Genomic DNA, 18,693 nt, shown 5'->3' with positions numbered 1-18,693 from the left:
AACAAAAACTGAGTAAATTTATTTGATTAGTCTTTAATTGATTATTAAATTAAATAAACAATGAGTTTCTAAAATCAAAATTTTCAAATAAACAAATGTGAGTTTTAAAATAATTAGTTATATTTTAGTTATTGATTATATATTTCGAGCATCTTAATAGCAAAAAATAGTAATTAATTGATTTGTTTTTTAAACTTATACTTAGTATTTTTTTAAAATCTCCAAAATTATAATGCCCAATGCTGATTATTTCTTCCTCGCTTATTGTTCGATAATGTTGCCTTATTATCATCCAAATTTATCAAGCGTATCAGTGTTTTGCAGTTTTTCTTGGTGGGAGTTGTAAACATTTTAATTTGAATACACAGTAATCAAAACACCAATATTTTTATGATTCATAACTTTTGATGAGTTTTTAGAATAACTCATATCACAGTAAATAATTTCCTGATTTCATTTGTATCCAGCGACAAAATGAGAAAGGAATATAAATGTAAAATACTAAAAAAAAAAAAAAAAACATTAATTCAAGATTAGTTCAATCTGGGTTTATAAAACAAATAATTGTAATTATTGTCTCAATTTTTGAAATAAATGATGCTATTTATATTATTATATTTCTCATTTGCTTCAATAACGTCATAGTTGTTCCCATGATAAATTTGATGGAAAAGATGCTGCATCATTAGAGATGCTAACTACCATGATTTATCCGTAATTTTTATGATTTCAAAATTAATATTACGGTCTTACAGTTAGTTGAGTAATAAAAATTATAGTTTTTGAGAATTAACATAATTTGTTCAACATAAGTTTCCCCCCTTAACTAATAGGAGTTATTATTTTCTACTCTTTAAACAAAACTAAAATCAATAAAACACAAAAATGATTGCATAAAAACAAGAGAAAAAGGTAAATAAAGTTCATTTTTCCCTCTTCCAACAAGCTATTCTTGAACTTTTATCAGATCACCTTATAGAAAAGTAAAAGAAAAAAATATTATATATTCAAATATGAAATGTGAGTAAAAAGTTTTAGCGGTTCAAATGCAGGATGATAAAATGGGCTAATTCTAATTTAACCAAAAAACTGAAAAATTGATTTATAGTAAATTCATGTACAATTTTTACTAATTAATATTATGTACCTATATTAAGATAAGTAGTATACACAACTTAAAATCACACTGATTTTAATTTCCTAAATGCTAACTGTATATATTTCTGTGTTATTGTACTTATTACTTCAAAAGGTAGCACTTCTGTTTATCATAAAATATATTTAGATCAAATATTAAATTGTTGAATAAATTAAGTTTTAATTCTAATGCAATTTGGCCATTTGAAAGAAAGTACACTTTAAAAGAGATACACTGACAACTGCATTGAGTATTTATTTAATTATTAAACAATATGTAAATGATTTATACAGTATATAATAAAAACGGAAAAACTTACAATTGTGAAATCATAATTTTACTTAGCAATTAAAAACAAAAAATATATGTTAAGTTATTACCATTTATTATAAAAACTATTTAATCATGTTGTTACGATGTTTTTGATTAGTTGTTTTGTTATTATTATTGTCAGACAAAGTAGTGACAAAACTTTTAATTAAACAAAATTAAAAGCCATTGAGCATATTTCAAAATAAGCTGACATAATCAGTACAAGCAGAAACTTATTCAAGACACATATAAGATGAACAAAAATTTAATTTTTACAAGTGATAAATAAAATATTCATTGCATTAATATCTCTTCTCTTAGATTAGAAGAAAACTGTATTTTTTTCTATGAAGATACTTTTTAAATTAGAGAAGAAAAAAAAAGGTCGATCATAGCATATTGAAACAATTGGGTATATTTCCCTATCAGATCTGTTGGCACCAACCAAAAAGCCAGAGAGATTTTTAAACTTAAAAATTTTTTTAAAAAATATGTAGCCGGGCATGATTACATGTTATACCCTTTGATATATGGTCTTTACTGACTTGTTTTTTATTATTATTATTTTTTTTTTAGTTGCTTGCAGGCAACTGCCCAGGAGTCACAAAATTTGGTACAGATTTGCTATTTTGGTTCAGATACTGATATGGAAATATTGAAATCTTCAGGGATGAGAGTAGTTAGAAAGTAAAAAAGAGGAAATCCAAAAAAAAAAAAAAATATATATATATATATATATATATATATATAAACAGAAATTTGACAAAAAAGTGCGATTTTTAAACTTGTAAACCATGTGAATATAAATCCCGATATGAGACTTTTAAATCACGTAAATATGAAACTCTACATCGAATTTAAAAAATGCGAAAATACAAATCATGATTTTGTAATTTTTTGATCACGATGCATAATTTTTAAATCGCGCGATATTACAACCACAAAAACGAATCATGATATTGGATTTTAAGCTCACGTGAATACGAATTGCTACATAGGGCTTTAAAAGCTCGTAAATACAAATCGCGATATAGATTTTTTAAATCTCGTAAGTAAGAATCGCACTGTACAATATTTAAATCGCCTGAATAAGAATCGCAACGTTCAACTTTTAAATCAGGTAAATACGAAAATCGAGATTTTAAAAATGCATAAATACAAAACACGATATTGGATTTTTAAATGTCGTAAATAAGAATCATAATATACTATATTTAAATAGCGTAAATAAGAATCGCAATGTGCAACTTTTAAATCAGGTAAATACGAAAATCGATGATTGATATTAAAATCGCGTGAATAAAAATCGAGATCTGAATTACGAAAATACGAGCTATCCAGCCGACGGATAAAAAATACGGAAAATCTTATTTTCTGTGCGTGAAATCGGAGAAAATAGCTAAAATAAGTAAAAATGCGGAAGGGTTAGCAGCTAGGGCGTAGATTGAATTTTCTGTTTATCTTTGAAAATCGCAAATAAATATAATTATTTGACTTCAATGACTGAATTTTAAAAAAAAACGGGATATTTATTTAAAAAAACGAAACTTTTAGAGAATCGGAGTTTTTGATAAAAAGGCTGAAATTCGAGAGACAAAAAAAATCTCATCCCTGTATAAAGGTCAACCAGTTTTATCCCAAGGAAATGATTTTTAGAGAAACTTCAGAGGGAGGAAAAGGGACTTCAACAATTTCCCTCCGAGGAAAATTAAATTCCTCATAAAACATTTTAACTTGGGCAAAAAAAAATTTCAGCGGAAATTAGCGGGAAATATGGAAAAATCTGAAAAAAAAAGCGGAAATCCGCGAATCCGCGGAAGAATCTCATCCCTGAATCTTCCTACACACTATGTAAAAAAAAGATTCATTTGCACAAAACAGATTAATATGAAAATTTTAAAATGAATTTTTTTTTTTTAAAAAGTCAAACTTAAAATAATGTTCTAGCATCAAATTACAATATTTCTGCTTGTGGACTTCCTCCACTAAATGTAGTTGGAGACAGATTACTGCTGCCACCAGAACTATAGATTCTATCTTTTTCAGCTCGCTCAGGTTTATCATGTTTCTCATGACGGTGCTTGTGTTTGTGTTTATGCTTATTTTTCTTTTTCTTCTTCTTTTTATGAATTTTACCTGCCTGGCTTGAGAGTTCGGTTGCCATATTTGACTTATCCATCAGATCATCGGATGGTTTTTTAAACATACTGGAATCAAACCCAGTTGGCTGTTGGCCAAATGTGCTCTGAATGCCAGGCAAAGATTTAGATTGAGAGTCATCAGAATATCCTTCATAGGTACAAAATTGAGAAGCAGCGGGCACTGATGCTGAATCAATACTACTACTGTTCGTTCTTTGAAGCGACGACATCCCGGTAAGGCCTGGTGTCGACAGAGAAGTTCCGGGAACACTGGCAGATTCTCTAACACGCACTTTGTTGGTATCCGGATTGTCACCTATTATTACTTCAGCTTTTATTTTACCATCTGATGAATAAAAATGAGAATTATCCTCAAAATGTAAGGGAGAGGATGCCTTTCTTTTCTCCCCACCCCCTCCAAATTCATTCAGATTTTCTATTTTTATTGTTTCAAGCATGATACATGCATTAGCTGGTGGAAATGAGTCATCCAGTGGAATTTCATCATTTAAAGAACTTACAGGTATTCGTGGTTTTTTATCTTTTATGCTTATTGTAACAGCAATATCAGGAGATGGCAGGATCGTCGGTCTCTTGCGACCATAAAGGGTGTGATAAAGGTCCATCACGGCACATCTTCTTAAAGAATCATATGCTGTTCCACAATTCATAAACCGCCATAGTCTTTCAGCTAAATCTTCAGAATTTAGTGGATTAGAATCATTGTTAATAAAGGGTGGTTTTTCGTTGAGCATGCGTAAAACTTCATACTGAATGGCAGGAACTGGATCATTTTCCACTATATCAAGAAGAAAATTAAGATCTTCTTCTTTTCCATCAGCACTCGTAAAATCAACCAGAGCTTCAAGAGCAGCTAAACGTACATCGATAAACATTCCATAAGCAGCATATTCTCGAAACAGAGAAGGAAAATTTGGTATATGTCCCATTTTTTGTAGTTTGCGTATTGCCTTTAGGCAACTAACTGTTACTGTAAATTTGTAGCAAGATAAAAGTTTTTCCATATTTAAACATCTGGTAATCTCTTCCAGAATTAGTTTTGTGTCAGAGGACAATGAATCAGCAGTAACAGAAAGACCGGTGTGAGGTAATACTGAAATAACAGGAGTGACTGTTTCAGCCAAAGCATCAACTAAAGCAGCTCTGTAATAGTTATCAGAAAATTTATTCTTACTGTTCTCATTATATTTGAATAAATCGAGTAGAAATTTCAAAACTTCAGGAGGACATATACATTGCACAGTTCTAAGACCAGCCATAGCCACAGGTATATCTTTTTGAAGAAAATAATGCTGCAAATTTTTAAAATTATTCAATCGAATAATGTGTGTGCAAGAGTAAGATCCAAACAACTTTCTGAAAATCTGCATCATAGCTGGCGGACCAGCCCAAGTGGCAACCATAGCATTGGCAACTTTTTGTAAACAGAAACAAGCATGGCATCTTACTTTATAAAAACAATGCTCATTTTCTATGGTATTAGTTAGAGCTGATCTTGATGCTGGGGTAGGAAATTTTTCCAGTGCATCGATAGCCTCTTTTTGCGCAGTTACATCTCGTTCATAACGCAACTGATATTGCCACTGATAATCAGGCTGTTCAATTACAACTTGTCTCAACAACAACATTTCTGGATCTATACGAATCCATAAAACTGGAGAATCGGCATCCATAGCACTCAAATCCATATCAACTTCTTCTCCAGTACATAATGGAATCTTCTTCTTTTTGTTTCTTCTGCTTTTAGAATGGCATGTTATGTCATGCTTAGTTGCATTTTCCTCAATTTGCAAATTGTGTTTAAATGTGCCATCTAATTCTTGTATGGTCACAGTCAATGGTCCAACGTAGCGCCGAATCCCTCGATTCTGAATATCCAACTGCTTAATCTCCAACTCTACTGTATTTCGTTTTCTGTTGAATACAAAATTAGCAGAAAATTTAGGATGGCCTCCTTGCCTTACCCATTGATCTAAAAATGTGTTGATGTCTTTGCCTGTAACAGTAAATATTGCTTTTTGAAAACTTGTAGTAGATAAAAGCATATTTAGCCAAGTTTCCTTTGTCACTTTTTGTTGCTGTTGAGTAGAGTTTGATGCTAATGATGCCAGCGATAACAGTTTGTTGAAAACTTGAAGAAGTAACTCTCTTCCTATTCTATCTTCCAGCATTCTAATGACTAAATGTGATTTTTTAGTCAATATGTTATTATACTCGGGTGATGTCGTATTTAAATGCTGAGTAGGAAAATAAAATGTACCATCTTTGCCTTGAGCAGCTGCAGCAACACTTCCTGGTGCAGGAGTTACACTACAATCAAGCACCAATCCTCCATATTTCTGTTCATATCGCAACACTTCATTAAAATCACCATGAACCCATAGTCTATACTCATTGTTACCAAATGCCTTCTTCATGAAATGCCCAGAAAGATACATGGAAATACCTTTGGGCAACCATGCATCAGACCATGACTGCATGCTAATAAAACATCCAAAAAACTGCTCAGCCACAGCATGAGCCATAACTCTCCGAGAAATATAGGTTTGATCAACAATTTGAGGTGAGCTTAACAAGTTCGTATTCAAAACAGTCATTGTTGCATAAGGTCGAGCATCTTGAAAAGTTTCATCAACAAATACTTGCTTGTAACATGAGTAAGGATATCTACTTGATAATAGTTCTTCATAGAACTCAAAAGCTTCATGCAAAAATTTTGTTGAGTGCTTCAAATGTGGCAACAGTTGAGGTAAACAAAAATGAGTAACTTCATGCATATGAGGATCAACAAATATTTCAAAAGGTCCTATTGCTAAGCCAATATTAGGTGCACAAGTAGGTACAGCTAGGTTATAGTGATAGGTTTTTTTACGCATATCACTAGTGAACACGGTTTCCACTAAATCACCACAAGAAACGGCAACCATTGCCGCCTCTACAGTAAACTCCATACGCCAAGTACACGGTTCAGAAAATGAATCGATGCAAGGAAACCACAGCCGTGATGAGTTATCACACCCGTACGTGAACATATGGGCACATCTTTCAACCATAGTGCCCTCACAGTCTGGAACAACAAAGTGAATTCCACCTTGAGGTTTCTCTAATGCAAAATCAATGCTAATTCTTAAAGGTTTACCTTCTTGAACCAAATGCATTAAATCTGGAGTGACTCTAATACAGAGTTCTCCATTTCCTTTATCTGAATCCACTGCATTGACAGCTGCCAGGTGGCTGGAGTTGAAATGATCAATGCTTTTTTGACGAATATCTCCTTGACAGATATCTAAACAGGGATCATTGTAAGTGAATTCTACTTCATGAAATTCGTTCAGAGCAACTTTGTATATACGTATTTGCTTTGCATTTAATCTGATTTTTCGAAGATCACTTTTAAGAGGAATTATTGTTAATTCTACTGAACCTATTAATGCTTGCCTTTGAAAGTTGATTTGCGTAATACATAACACTTGGTGAGACAGTTTGAAAGGCCTGACGGGAGCATCGGCTCCCTTTTCAAGCTTTTTCATGATTCTCAACTTGAATGCATTCAAAGATTTCAATACAGTTCAATGATCTCACATAATTCAAGGAATTTTTTGACGCAATTATCTTTCATAATCTAGTTTTTATGAATTAATGTTACAAACAATTTACGTTCTTAAAATTAAAGCACTAAGTATTTAAATAAAAACAAATGATGTGTTTATATCCGTTCTAGTTTGTTTGTAAACGAATTTGATTGTTTGATATGGAACAGCTTTCGACTGCCTTTTTCTGTTTGACATTTTGATTGCCTATTTTTGTAATGCTTTATCTCCAAATTTAAAAAAATAAGGGTTATTTTCACTGTACATAAAAAATTTGTGGTTGATTTTGCAATTGAGAATCTAATTGGTGAGTTTTTCATTGGTAAATGATGAACTCACCAATCAGCTTCTCATTCCCATCTTTGAATTTGCACGAGAATTTTTAAGTAATATGATTGTTCCTACATATTAATTAAACAGAAGTAGGTGGCTGGAAACGTTAATCAAAACAAAAGTGTTTGTTGTGTATGGATTTGAAAAATTTTAATTTTGTGAATTTCTGTATTATTGTTTAAACGTATGAGAAAAGCATTTAATAAAAATGGCTTCTTCAAATTTTGTTACTTTACCAAATCCTGTTTCAAAGTCTAAAAAATCGTCGAAATGTGTTTATCCTTTTCCTATTATTAGAAGTAATTGCAATGAAACCCAAGCAGATCCAAATTGGCAATGTATGATCGGTTACTTACAAGACTATTGTATTTTAGTTCACGATGATGAAAGCATCAAGATATTATACAGTCAAGTATGAATAAGTTATGTTTCATTGAAGTTTTGAATAGCATTATTTTAATGCATTCTATTTCTAATTTTTTTTTCCTTCTTTAAGTTGTAAAAGTAAAACGAATGGTTATAAATATTTAAATGAAACGATGTTAAGGCATAAATAGATATTCTTAGATTGTCGAAAATTGAAATTATTTCATGAATTTTTTGTAGAGTTTTTGTTTATATAATGATTTACCCTGCTCTTTCGTAAAATTTGGCATTGGATAGCAGGTTAAAACTAATAGTTAACTAATATAGTAGGTTAAAGTTAGCAATTCTTGTTGTGGTTTTATGTATTAGAAATATTTCTTAATATTAGATGCACAGATATTGTATAATATTGTGCAGAAATTTTATTATAAGGTAACTAAAATTTTTTAAACAAATTTGGATAATATGTTTGAGTTTAATGTTACAAACATAATTTTACAATTATATTTTATGATGGTGATTATGTGTGTTATAAATTTGAAGTTCTCAACTACTGGACTTGTTAATTGACATTGGTCTGGTTGACCAGTGGTTATTTACTGGTTCTTAGATTTTTATTTTATATATTTATTTTTTAAACTTTAAAATTTTACATTACGGTTTTTTCCTAATTATTAAATAATGTAGAAAAACAGGAACAATGATTGCGTGCATATATTATATTTACAATCAGGACACTTGCTTAATCATCTTTCTTTCTTATTTTTTTATGCCTTTCGTTTGAATTTTATGAAGAAGATTAAACTTTAAATGTTAATGTAAAGTTATTTTTTTGTGCATGTGAGAAACATGCATTTTAATTTAAGAATAGTTTCTTAAGGACCACAAAGCCCTGTATTTAATAAACATTAATTATAAAACCAATACTCCATTGTATTATTTAAAGGTGTTTTCAAATCCATTTTAGGGTTTTTTCGGCAAAGGAACTTTGTCAAAAAATGCTCCAAAAGTTTGTGTTGAAGATAAAGAAATAAAAAATGAGAAAAGTGAAAGGTAGACATAATTTATTTTATCTTGTTTCCTAATGTAAATTATTTTATTTGAAAGTGACTATGTATTATAAATTAAATTTTGTTTTGTCCTAGTACTGAGAGAAGTTTGAATTATTATTTGATCGAGAAATTAATAATATAAATTGATTAAATATTATTGCTCTTTGATTTAGAAATTTATGCTAGAATTGGCTTGGATATTTTTTGGGCCACTTTAAATAAAACAAATATTTGACTAGCTCATTTTCTTTGCAGTTTAAATAATAAGCTTAGTCATGTTTGATGTGTTTTTTAAGGGAAAAAATGGTTTCTGCTGGAAAAATGTGTTCAAATATTTCTTAGAAAAGTAACCAATAACTCATTGTTGTATTTCACCCTATGTCTATAGAGTTCATCCATTTAAATCAATTGATTATTTTTTCAAAAAATCATTTTAAATCAGTTGTTTTTCTAAATTAATCATTAATTTTATAATATAGTTGTAAATATAGTTTGCAGTCTTTATAATGCATATTCTTGTAAAAAATTAATTGAATATAGGTTTTTTCCTTATAAATACACAATGAAAATTCTTCTAACTTTTGATTTTAAAACTTAACTTTCAAATACTTATATTATTTTAACACTGTGAATATATTTTTAAATTTTATGCAATATTATATTGAAATTGCTTTAATTGGAACATAAAAACGTTATTCATAAATACAGAATGCTTTTGCTTATATTATGATTTTTTGGAGAAGTAGTTAAGTTTTACCGTATTATATCATATTCTGTATTCATCATACTGTAATTAAAGTACATGCCTGTTTATCATGCAACACAGTTTGTTTTATTTGCTTATTTTGTTATTTTTGAAGTTAAAAGTTAAAGGAAGAAACTCATAGTCTTAAATTAGATTTGTAATTTGTTTAGTTAATAATATAGTTTTAATAATTGTTAATAGTATAATTTTTTTTAATGCATTTTCATCAATTTTGAATCATGTATTTTTATGTTTTGATGTAAATCAGTTTTTTAAGTACATTAAAAGTAAATAAATAAAATTTGATTTAAATTCAAATCTGGTTTAAATAAATTTTTTTTTTATTAAAAAAATTAAGAAAATTTTTTTTAATTCTAGTCAGCTCTTGCACTGACTTCTCTTACTTACTGAAAAAGATAATTTTTGTTAAGTCTAAATATAATTTTTAAGATTCAAAATTAGATTTTAGTGTAGCAAAATAATTAAAAACTCATATTTTTTTGGAATTCAATTAATTACATTAATATAAATTCCAAAAACAAATATAAATGTAAATATATATAGCAGACTCATTAATCACTTTTAGGTGGATTATTTTTCTTAAATATTTAAATTGGTAGTAAATGTAAATTTTTTTTTGATTTTTTAAATTTGAGTACAAGAATTTTAACCATAGATAAATATACAAGTAAATATTATAAATATAAAATAAACAATTATAAATGAAATTTTTTTGACTTAGAATAATGAATGATGGTAATGGTGGGAATAAAAATCTAACAATGAAGAAGGAAGATATGGCGTGGGGAATTTACTTATACTATATTTACAATATTAAAATTAATAAAAAACATGTAATATTTAATTTTTCCCATTAACCTTTTGGGGTCAGCTGATACAACAGCTGTATTTTGATTCTTTTTTACAGTTATAAAAGTGTTTGATATATGAATGAAAGGAAAATATTTAATTTTTGTGATACCGTATTTATTTTGTCTTCCTCATAATATGTCCCTAAACATAACTAACATGTCTCCTTGTATATCAAATGCTTTTAGAGCAAAAAAAGAGAAGAAAACTTTGAGTACAACTGTTGTACTAGTTGTGTCCAAAAGTTTAATTATAGAAAAATAATTTGTTAAAAAACAACTTTTTGATATAAATTTATAGATTTACTATCAAAAAGAGCGAAGATGGTTACTTTTTCTAAAATGAAATCTGCTGTCTTTAAATGGATGTAGCACAAGAGTTAACGATAACTTAAAAACTATAATTTAATCAGTTATCAGTGTGCCATCTGTTTGGTACGGTGAGTTTGTCCGATTCACTTAGTGACTGATTTTGACCTTGCTGCTCAAAATCCTCTATAATGTAACATGCTTTTAGAGTTGTAAAAGCCCATGTAGTGCTGAGGTCAGGTGATTACTACCATCATCTGCTGTGTGATTTAAATTGTGGTAGTGAACACATAAACCATTTTTTAGGATGATCATGATGAATCCCAGGTCATCATCAACAAGAGAACCTCTTGGCCAACATTAATGACAAAAATTAACTAATAAGGAGGCGAGCTAAACTTCCAATAAGTTAAAGTTTTTCTTTAGTCTTATTATGTTGGATTAACCTGAATTGACTACATTAAAATATAGATTAATGTTTTATATATTACTGAAAGTAAAAAAATTTCCGGAAGAGGATTTCCTATTTATAAAAACATGTATTGATATGTTCATGATTTTGTTTTTATTTGTATATTTTTTAAGATTATTTAATATTTGTGCTTCATTTCTATAAATATATTTGTTTAGGGTTTTACAAAATGAAGCTTCTAATCAGGACGATGACATCATTGATGTTGATGATGATGAGGAAGACGTAAAACCTTCAACCTCAAGGGAGGACAATATTGAAGTTGTTATATCAGATTCCGATTCTAGTTCTGAAATAGAAGTTGATTCTGTGAAAAAGAAAGATAGCTCTAAAGAGGATCAGTCAGATGAAAAAGAAAGCCTCCAACTCACTTTTGAGGAGGCACGTATTAAAAATTAATTTTTAATTATTATTAAAAATAAAAACAGATAATTTTAAAAATTTGCCTCTTACAAAAACTTTATTGCAACTTATAATCCTTTAACTGCTGGGAATAATTTTTAATAATCATGTCTACTTTTGGTTTGAAAATAATTTGCAGTAATTTTCCAGTTCAGAAAAGTCAAACATTTTCTTTAGTTTTAGTCTGAATAGTCTTATAAAAATGTTTTAAATATTTTCTATAATTTTTTTTTATATATTTCAATTCAACTTTTTTCTATAATTTCTAATTACATATTAAGTTTTTGGATTTTAATGTAATATATATTTTGACTGATAGATTTTATTAAAAATATTTAAAAAAAAAACATACTTTATGTCATACAAAATATTTTTCTTTAAACACTTATTAAATCCGTAAGAAATTAATAAGAACATAATTTATAAAAGCATTTCTTTAATGAGAAATTTCTATAAATTCTTTTTCTTAAAGAAATTTCTATTCACCACATTTAATTAGGTTAACAGTGATTATTATTTAATACTTCTTTTATTATTTTTCTAGGCATATTTCCTTTCATATGCATTAGGATGTTTAGTAATTAAGGATAATAAAGATCAGGTTCGTATGCTTTGATTCTTAATTTGTATTTATTTCATTACTCGTCTTCTACTTATTTTGCTGATGGAATTCCTACTTTTGTATTATTTCATGATAAAGACATCTTTATTACATTTTAATTGTGTGCTATTGCCTTCAGTCAAATCTTCATGCATGTCTTATAACCGCTTTCAGCTACAATTTAATTTCATATTTGGGTATGCTTTGTAATTTATTTAATTGAATTTATAAAATTTCAAGCTACAATGTAAAATAGCCTATAGTTTTATGACAAAATATCATAATTATTCCGTTTCTTACTTTATTTTTAAAAGTACAAAATATTAATGTTATATTTTGCATCTCTTGTTACATATTATTATTTATTCCATGTTATGTCATTCCATAATTTTATGAACTAAACTATTAATTATGAAAAGATATCATAATTATTGTGTCCATTTCTTTAATTTTACAAGCATAAAACCTTTGTTATATATTGCATGTTTAAATATACTACATGATAATTCAGTAATTTTTTGGATGCAGCCCATAGATTTAGCCAGATTGTGGAATAAATTTTGTGAATCTTCTCCTGATGGAAATTTTCCTGTAATGTACACTGCATATCATCATTTTAGAAGCAAAGGTTGGATTGTAAAACAGGGTCTCAAGTATGGAGTTGATTACCGTACGTATTTTGTAATTTGCATAAAACTACTTGACTTTTTCTATTCTTATTATCCGACCAAGTGTTTGCAGTATGGGAATGTTTCTATAGAAATTTCTCTTCAATACACAATTTTCTCATAGTATGGTAGGAAAAACAAAAGGTGAAAAAGCGTTGCTTTCACACAGTTAACTCGTGTATTAGCTTCCCAATTATTCTAACAAGTAATATTCTCTGAGTTTCTGGCTTCAAAATCTTTATGGTGTTAAATATCTCTATTTATATGCTTAATAGCTTGCAATGCACTTACAAGAAATTTTTTTTAATATACTTTGTTAAAATTTAGAAGGAAATAATAAGGCAATTTTGCATTCAATTCTTTTTCTTAACTTGTAGTTATCTTACTTTTAGCAAGTTTTACTGAAATTAATTTCATAATGTTTGTGATTTGTGTCTTGAAAAGCTATTAAACATGCTTAAGTTTCCTCTGTTTCCATAGCAGAAACTTAGAATCATTGCCATGCTATTAATCAAAAGTTTATACTTTGATTTTTATTTTTTTTACATAATTAATAATATTAGAGAGTAAAATTTTATTCTGAATTCATTTTAGTGAAAGCTGTGGAGTTATAAATTTCATTATTATTATTTTTTTCAAATGAAAGTTTATCAATGTATACTATGAGAGTATACTTGAGTATACTATGAGAGTGAAATGACTAGTAGAAATTATGCCTTTGGCACAAGTATCATCTGAGCTTGCAAGATTTAATATTTGTTTGCTTTTACCACATTTGTTTGAAAATATGATTTTTAGAGAATTGTGCCCTAATTTATTTTTTAAATGAGAAAGTAGAAAAATGTTTTCAAACTATCTCCATTCACTATTGAATTAAATAAGAAAAAATAAAGATTGATACAATCTAACTCCAGTTTATTTGAGAGTGAAGTTTAAAGGTCTAAATAAATAAAATAAATAGGTTTTTAATATTTCTAACTCCTTCTTTGTATCTGATTAAATAGTTTATAAATTAGAAACATATTTGTTTTTTCTTCCTTAAATATAGATTTATGATTCTTTGGAAGTATGTATTTTAATATTGAACACCCTTTATATTATAAATATCATTATATAGCAATATAATATACTTTATATATTGATTTTTTTTAGTTTAGTTCTTTTTAAGGTTTAATATTTAAACAACGCATTAAGTTTTAGAGCTAAATTATAATTTTAATTTTGAAAATTTGTTTTGTAGTGATTGGTGGGTGACTTTATTCATACAATAGAACAAATTCAACTTTTTATTGATTACTTTTACAGTTTTGTACAAAGATGGCCCTGCTTTCTATCATGCAACATATTCTGTTATCGTAAAACCTGTAAAGGAGCAAAACTTCAGAGAAGTAAGAGGTAGTCGACAAATGACATGGTCTTCTTTATTAGCTCTAAACAGATTGAATAGCAGTACAGGAAAGGTACTATTTTAAAATATTATTAAAGTTATTTTGAAAAAAAATTTTTTTAATAGTTAAATTTATCTGACCATTCATTTTTTCAGAACTAATTCAATTTTTCAGAAAATTGATTTTTGTATATATTTTTACAAAATGTAAAGCTTTTTGCAGAAACTATTTTAACTTCTGGTTTATAATAATCTGAAAACAAGCAGTCTGTACTAATCGCCTATGAAAGAGGACAAAAAAGAAAGATAAATTTTTATGATACTTATTTTTTATTATTATACACTTTTTGTTCAGATATTATTTTTGCCTTCTGAATATGTTTAAGCATGCTTTAACATTGTGATACACACTAGATAATGAAAAGAAAAATAATTTTACTAATATCTTTTTAAAATTGAGGTTTTAAGAAAACAAATTCTTGAACAGAAAAGTAGAGATTTTAACCAAATTTAAATTTGAAAAAAAAAAGATTGTTTAGGAAATTACTATATTCTTTAAATTTTGAAATATTTGTTTAATGGTAGATATCTAAATATTCCTTTAATAGATGTTTCATTTTTGCCAGTTTAGAAAAGTCTAAATATTACTGTAACGTATAACATTTTCAAAAATTACAAATGTTACATTTTATTACTGATCTATCTAAAATATAAGAAAACTTAACTTAAACTGTATTGATTTTGTTGTGTTAAATAAAAAAATTATAGAGCTAGGTATGTGTTTAATTCATAGTCTGTAAGTTGAATTATTAGTTAAAGAGTAACACTGACTAAAGTTTAGACATCTATGGTCAAGTTGTATATGAAGTTTATTTGTCTATAGTTAAGGTTTTTTTAAAAATTGATTGCTGATGTTTGCGATTATCATTGTGTTTTAAAGAATTTGCATTAAAATGTCTTTATTATTGGTTTAAAAATTTATTTTTTTTAAGTTTAAAAGCAATCTTTATTATTTGTTTATACTTTAGTCTTTTTGATTTTAGAGCTTGTTGTTTCTGTATGTAATAAAGCCAAGTGGACTGTCTGAAAACAAAATATCTACTCCATTCTGTATTTCACAATATAAAGTAGAGGTAAAGCATTTTTAGCACATTTATTTATACTTTAGAAAATTATTGTTTTCCAAAATCACTAAATTTTATTGCCATGCATATAGTTTAATGTTAAATGCCATTTTCATAAACTTGGAAATCACAAATATTTCATTCTTAGGAAAAAATCTTTTCTACATGTTTGTTTTTCTGAAATAAATATATTTTTCGTTTGCCTTTTATTTTCTAAAATATTTTTCATAATTTATCATATTTGTTGACCATTTTAACGCCGCACTAATAATAAAATTAAAAGGAAATGCCCGAATAAAGTTTCTTTTTTTCAAAAAAAAAAAATATTTCAAAAAACTTTGTTAGAAAATAAGAATTTTTTAAGTTTTTCTTATTTATGATATTAAAAAGTAAACATAAAGGAGCTTCTATTGAACGTTTAAGTTTGAACACTAGTACTAATTTCAATTTTTTTGGCTTTCCAATTGTTTGCAGTTTCTATTTAAGATTTATTAAAATTTTAAATAGTTACATGCTTAAAATAATTGCAGTTCTTTTTACCTAGCTTTTATAACTTTACCTTTTTTAGAACTTTAATACTTTTTAACATTGAAAATGTGGCATTTAATTAAAAGTAATATAACAGATCTTAAAAAAATATTCTCTATAAAAACTCAAATCAACTAATTTTTTCCTATGTTTGCGAATTTTTTAAATTTTTACAACCTCGGTTATATTTTTTGTTACTTTATTCTTTAATACTTTTATTTTTGTTATTTTATTATTTTTATTTATGTTTTAGGAAGTACTTTTCCAGCGTTGGGTAGCATCTGAAAATAGAGGAGAGAATGATTAACTGAAGTGTGTAAAAAAATATTGTGATATTTTATGTAAATAAAACTTTTATACATAAAAAAACATGCTTAAGTTATTGGTTTGGTGATTGGTTTTAATATATTTGTTATTTAATTCAGATTAAAATATGTTATGTGTATGACGTGTATAAACGATAAAATAATAATAATGGCCTAATTTAGATTGAGGCCTTTACTTGTAACAAAAGTGAAAAAAAAAGTTAATACAAATTAGGCCTTCAAAAGATCCTTGATGAAAAAAAACAGGATATTTGTTGTTTTATTTCTGAATTTCTAAGTATTCTGGAAAACCAGGGTAAGTTTTGTAACCCTACTACCTTACAAAACTTCAAGTTTTGTAAGGTAGTAGGGTTTGGAATTATGTTCATATCTGTGTAATTTAAATATAGTGAGCTAATGAACTTTCTGGAGCATATATTGTGGTACTTTTCAGTATTTTATACAGTACCGCTCAAAAGTATCAGTACACCTAGAAGCTTATAAAAAAATGGCAAAATTCAAAGTGTCATAACTTCTTTAAAAATGATCAAAAATGCTTCTGCTTTAGCTCATTTTGAAGCTTAAAATCTCTACTTTTATGTACTCTAATAATTGTTTCTAATTAATATATTTTGCAACTATGTACAATTACACTCTAAACAATCATAGAAAATTGCTTTAATTTTTTGTGAAGTTTAACAAGATGTACGGGCACAAAGGGGTTAGATATTGTTAATTTTTATTATACAATTGAAAAATTTGGACTTTTAGCTTTCATTTAAGAAAAAAATTCCAAAAAAACATGTTTTTTGACGAAGTTATTGTCAACTAAAAAAAAGTTTTTTTTCAGAATGTAATGATTTTTCAGCAATTATAATGAATTTTAGTGTAATTATAATATGATATGAAATTTTTTTAATTAAAATAAATTAAAATTTAATATTTCTCGATAATATTATTTCATAATTTATTATAACAATTTTAACTTTTTTTTTGGAAAATATAATAATGAAATAAGAATCAACGTTTAAAATTTAATAATTTGAAATTTATTTTTTCGTATTTTTCTCAGAAAAAATTTGAAAACAAAAATGTACATACATTTTTGTCGAGAAATATTAAATTTTAATTTGTTTTAATTAAAAAAATTTCATATCATATTATAATTACACTAAAATTCATTATAATTGCTGAAAAATCATTAAATTCTGAAAAAAAACTTTTTTTTAGTTGACAATAACTTCGTCAAAAAACATGTTTTTTTGGAATTTTTTTTTTTAAATGAAAGCTAAAAGTTCAAATTTTTCAATGGTATAATAAAAATTAACAATATCTAACCCCTTTGTGCCCGTACATCGAGACAAACTTCACAAAAAATTAATACAATTTTCTATGATTGTTTAGAGTGTAATTGTACATAGTTGCTAAATATATTAATTAAAAACAATTAAAGTACATAAAAGTAGAGATTTTAAGCTTCAAAATGAGCTAAAGCAGAAGCATTTTTGATCATTTTTAAAGAAGTTATGACACTTTGAATTTTGCCATTTTTTTATAAGTTTCTAGGAGTACTGATACTTTTGAGCGGTACTGTATTTAAAATAAACAGTCTTTTTGTTGATAAGTATTTTCAATAATTTTATAGACAAATTTGATTTGAAGGAAGGAAAAGGGATTATTTTTGCCTTTACTTTTTTCATCAGGGGTTTAGGAGATGAAAAATTCAAAAACAAACAATTGTTTTTGAAAGGGATATTTTATCCTTAATTTGTAAAGAAAGTGATTACAGGTAATTGCTTTATTTGTGTCTTTTACTTAATGCATCTTTTAATGCTCTGTTTCCATCCGAGATACCTTTTAATAACAAACATATTTAACCATAATTTGGCTATAAACGGGTGGTGAAATGTTAGAGGCCCTCAAACAACCACTCCTCTAAACTTTCTTTATAAAAACTTTGGAATTTTTCAGAGAGGGAAATGATTATTTTAATGGTTAAGTTTTTTCTAAAAGGATCAAAACTAGAAAAGTAAATATAGAAAATATAGATTTATATTTTTTTTTCGTAATTTTTTCACTTATTTTCTAGGTATTTAAGTTTTGATCTCTTTTCTATAAATTAATAGATATTAAGCTAAAATGAAAATTATATATACATAGATAGATAAACACATACAGGGCCCGTGCTAAGCATTCGCCACCTTGCCAAATGTGATAAAATCGTAAATTTGGCGAAAAAAATTGCGTTTGGCAAATAATTTTTTTTCCCACTGGAAAGAAAAATATATATTATTAACTCGATCCGCAAACTTACGTTAAAATTAATTTTT

At 27.1% G+C, this 18,693-nt stretch overlaps 2 protein-coding genes across 2 annotated transcripts; one reads left to right on the top strand and one right to left on the bottom strand.

The window, feature by feature from the left end:
* Positions 1–1,373: 1,373 nt before the first annotated feature.
* Positions 1,374–7,391, bottom strand: Taf2 (TATA-box binding protein associated factor 2). The gene has a single exon (XM_016052630.4). The coding sequence runs from the start codon at positions 7,140–7,142 to the stop codon at positions 3,405–3,407; it is 3,738 nt and encodes a 1,245-aa protein (XP_015908116.3). The 5' UTR covers positions 7,143–7,391; the 3' UTR covers positions 1,374–3,404.
* A 174-nt stretch (positions 7,392–7,565) lies between these two features.
* Tsen2 (tRNA splicing endonuclease subunit 2) lies at positions 7,566–16,427 on the top strand. The gene is made up of 8 exons (XM_016052629.5): positions 7,566–7,947; positions 8,869–8,954; positions 11,507–11,729; positions 12,295–12,351; positions 12,880–13,021; positions 14,325–14,479; positions 15,450–15,539; positions 16,312–16,427. Exons 1-8 carry the CDS (start codon positions 7,744–7,746, stop codon positions 16,363–16,365), a joined length of 1,011 nt encoding a protein of 336 aa, XP_015908115.3. The 5' UTR covers positions 7,566–7,743; the 3' UTR covers positions 16,366–16,427.
* Positions 16,428–18,693: the final 2,266 nt, after the last annotated feature.

Source organism: Parasteatoda tepidariorum, chromosome 2 (assembly GCF_982258835.1).
Source record: "Parasteatoda tepidariorum strain Cologne lab strain chromosome 2, Ptep-v5.0, whole genome shotgun sequence".
Classification (NCBI taxonomy): Eukaryota; Metazoa; Arthropoda; class Arachnida; order Araneae; family Theridiidae; genus Parasteatoda; species Parasteatoda tepidariorum.
This window is presented reverse-complemented; position numbering and strand designations above follow the sequence as displayed.

Excerpts from the sequence above, each read along its gene's own strand:
- Taf2 (XM_016052630.4), bottom strand. The coding sequence starts at position 7,142 with ATGAAAAAGCTTGAAAAGGGAGCCGATGCTCCCGTCAGGCCTTTCAAA.
- Tsen2 (XM_016052629.5), top strand. The coding sequence starts at position 7,744 with ATGGCTTCTTCAAATTTTGTTACTTTACCAAATCCTGTTTCAAAGTCT. Across the intron at positions 13,022-14,324 it reads CAAGTATGGAGTTGATTACC|TTTTGTACAAAGATGGCCCT; the intron begins GTACGTATTTTG and ends TTACTTTTACAG. Across the intron at positions 15,540-16,311 it reads TTTCACAATATAAAGTAGAG|GAAGTACTTTTCCAGCGTTG; the intron begins GTAAAGCATTTT and ends TTTATGTTTTAG.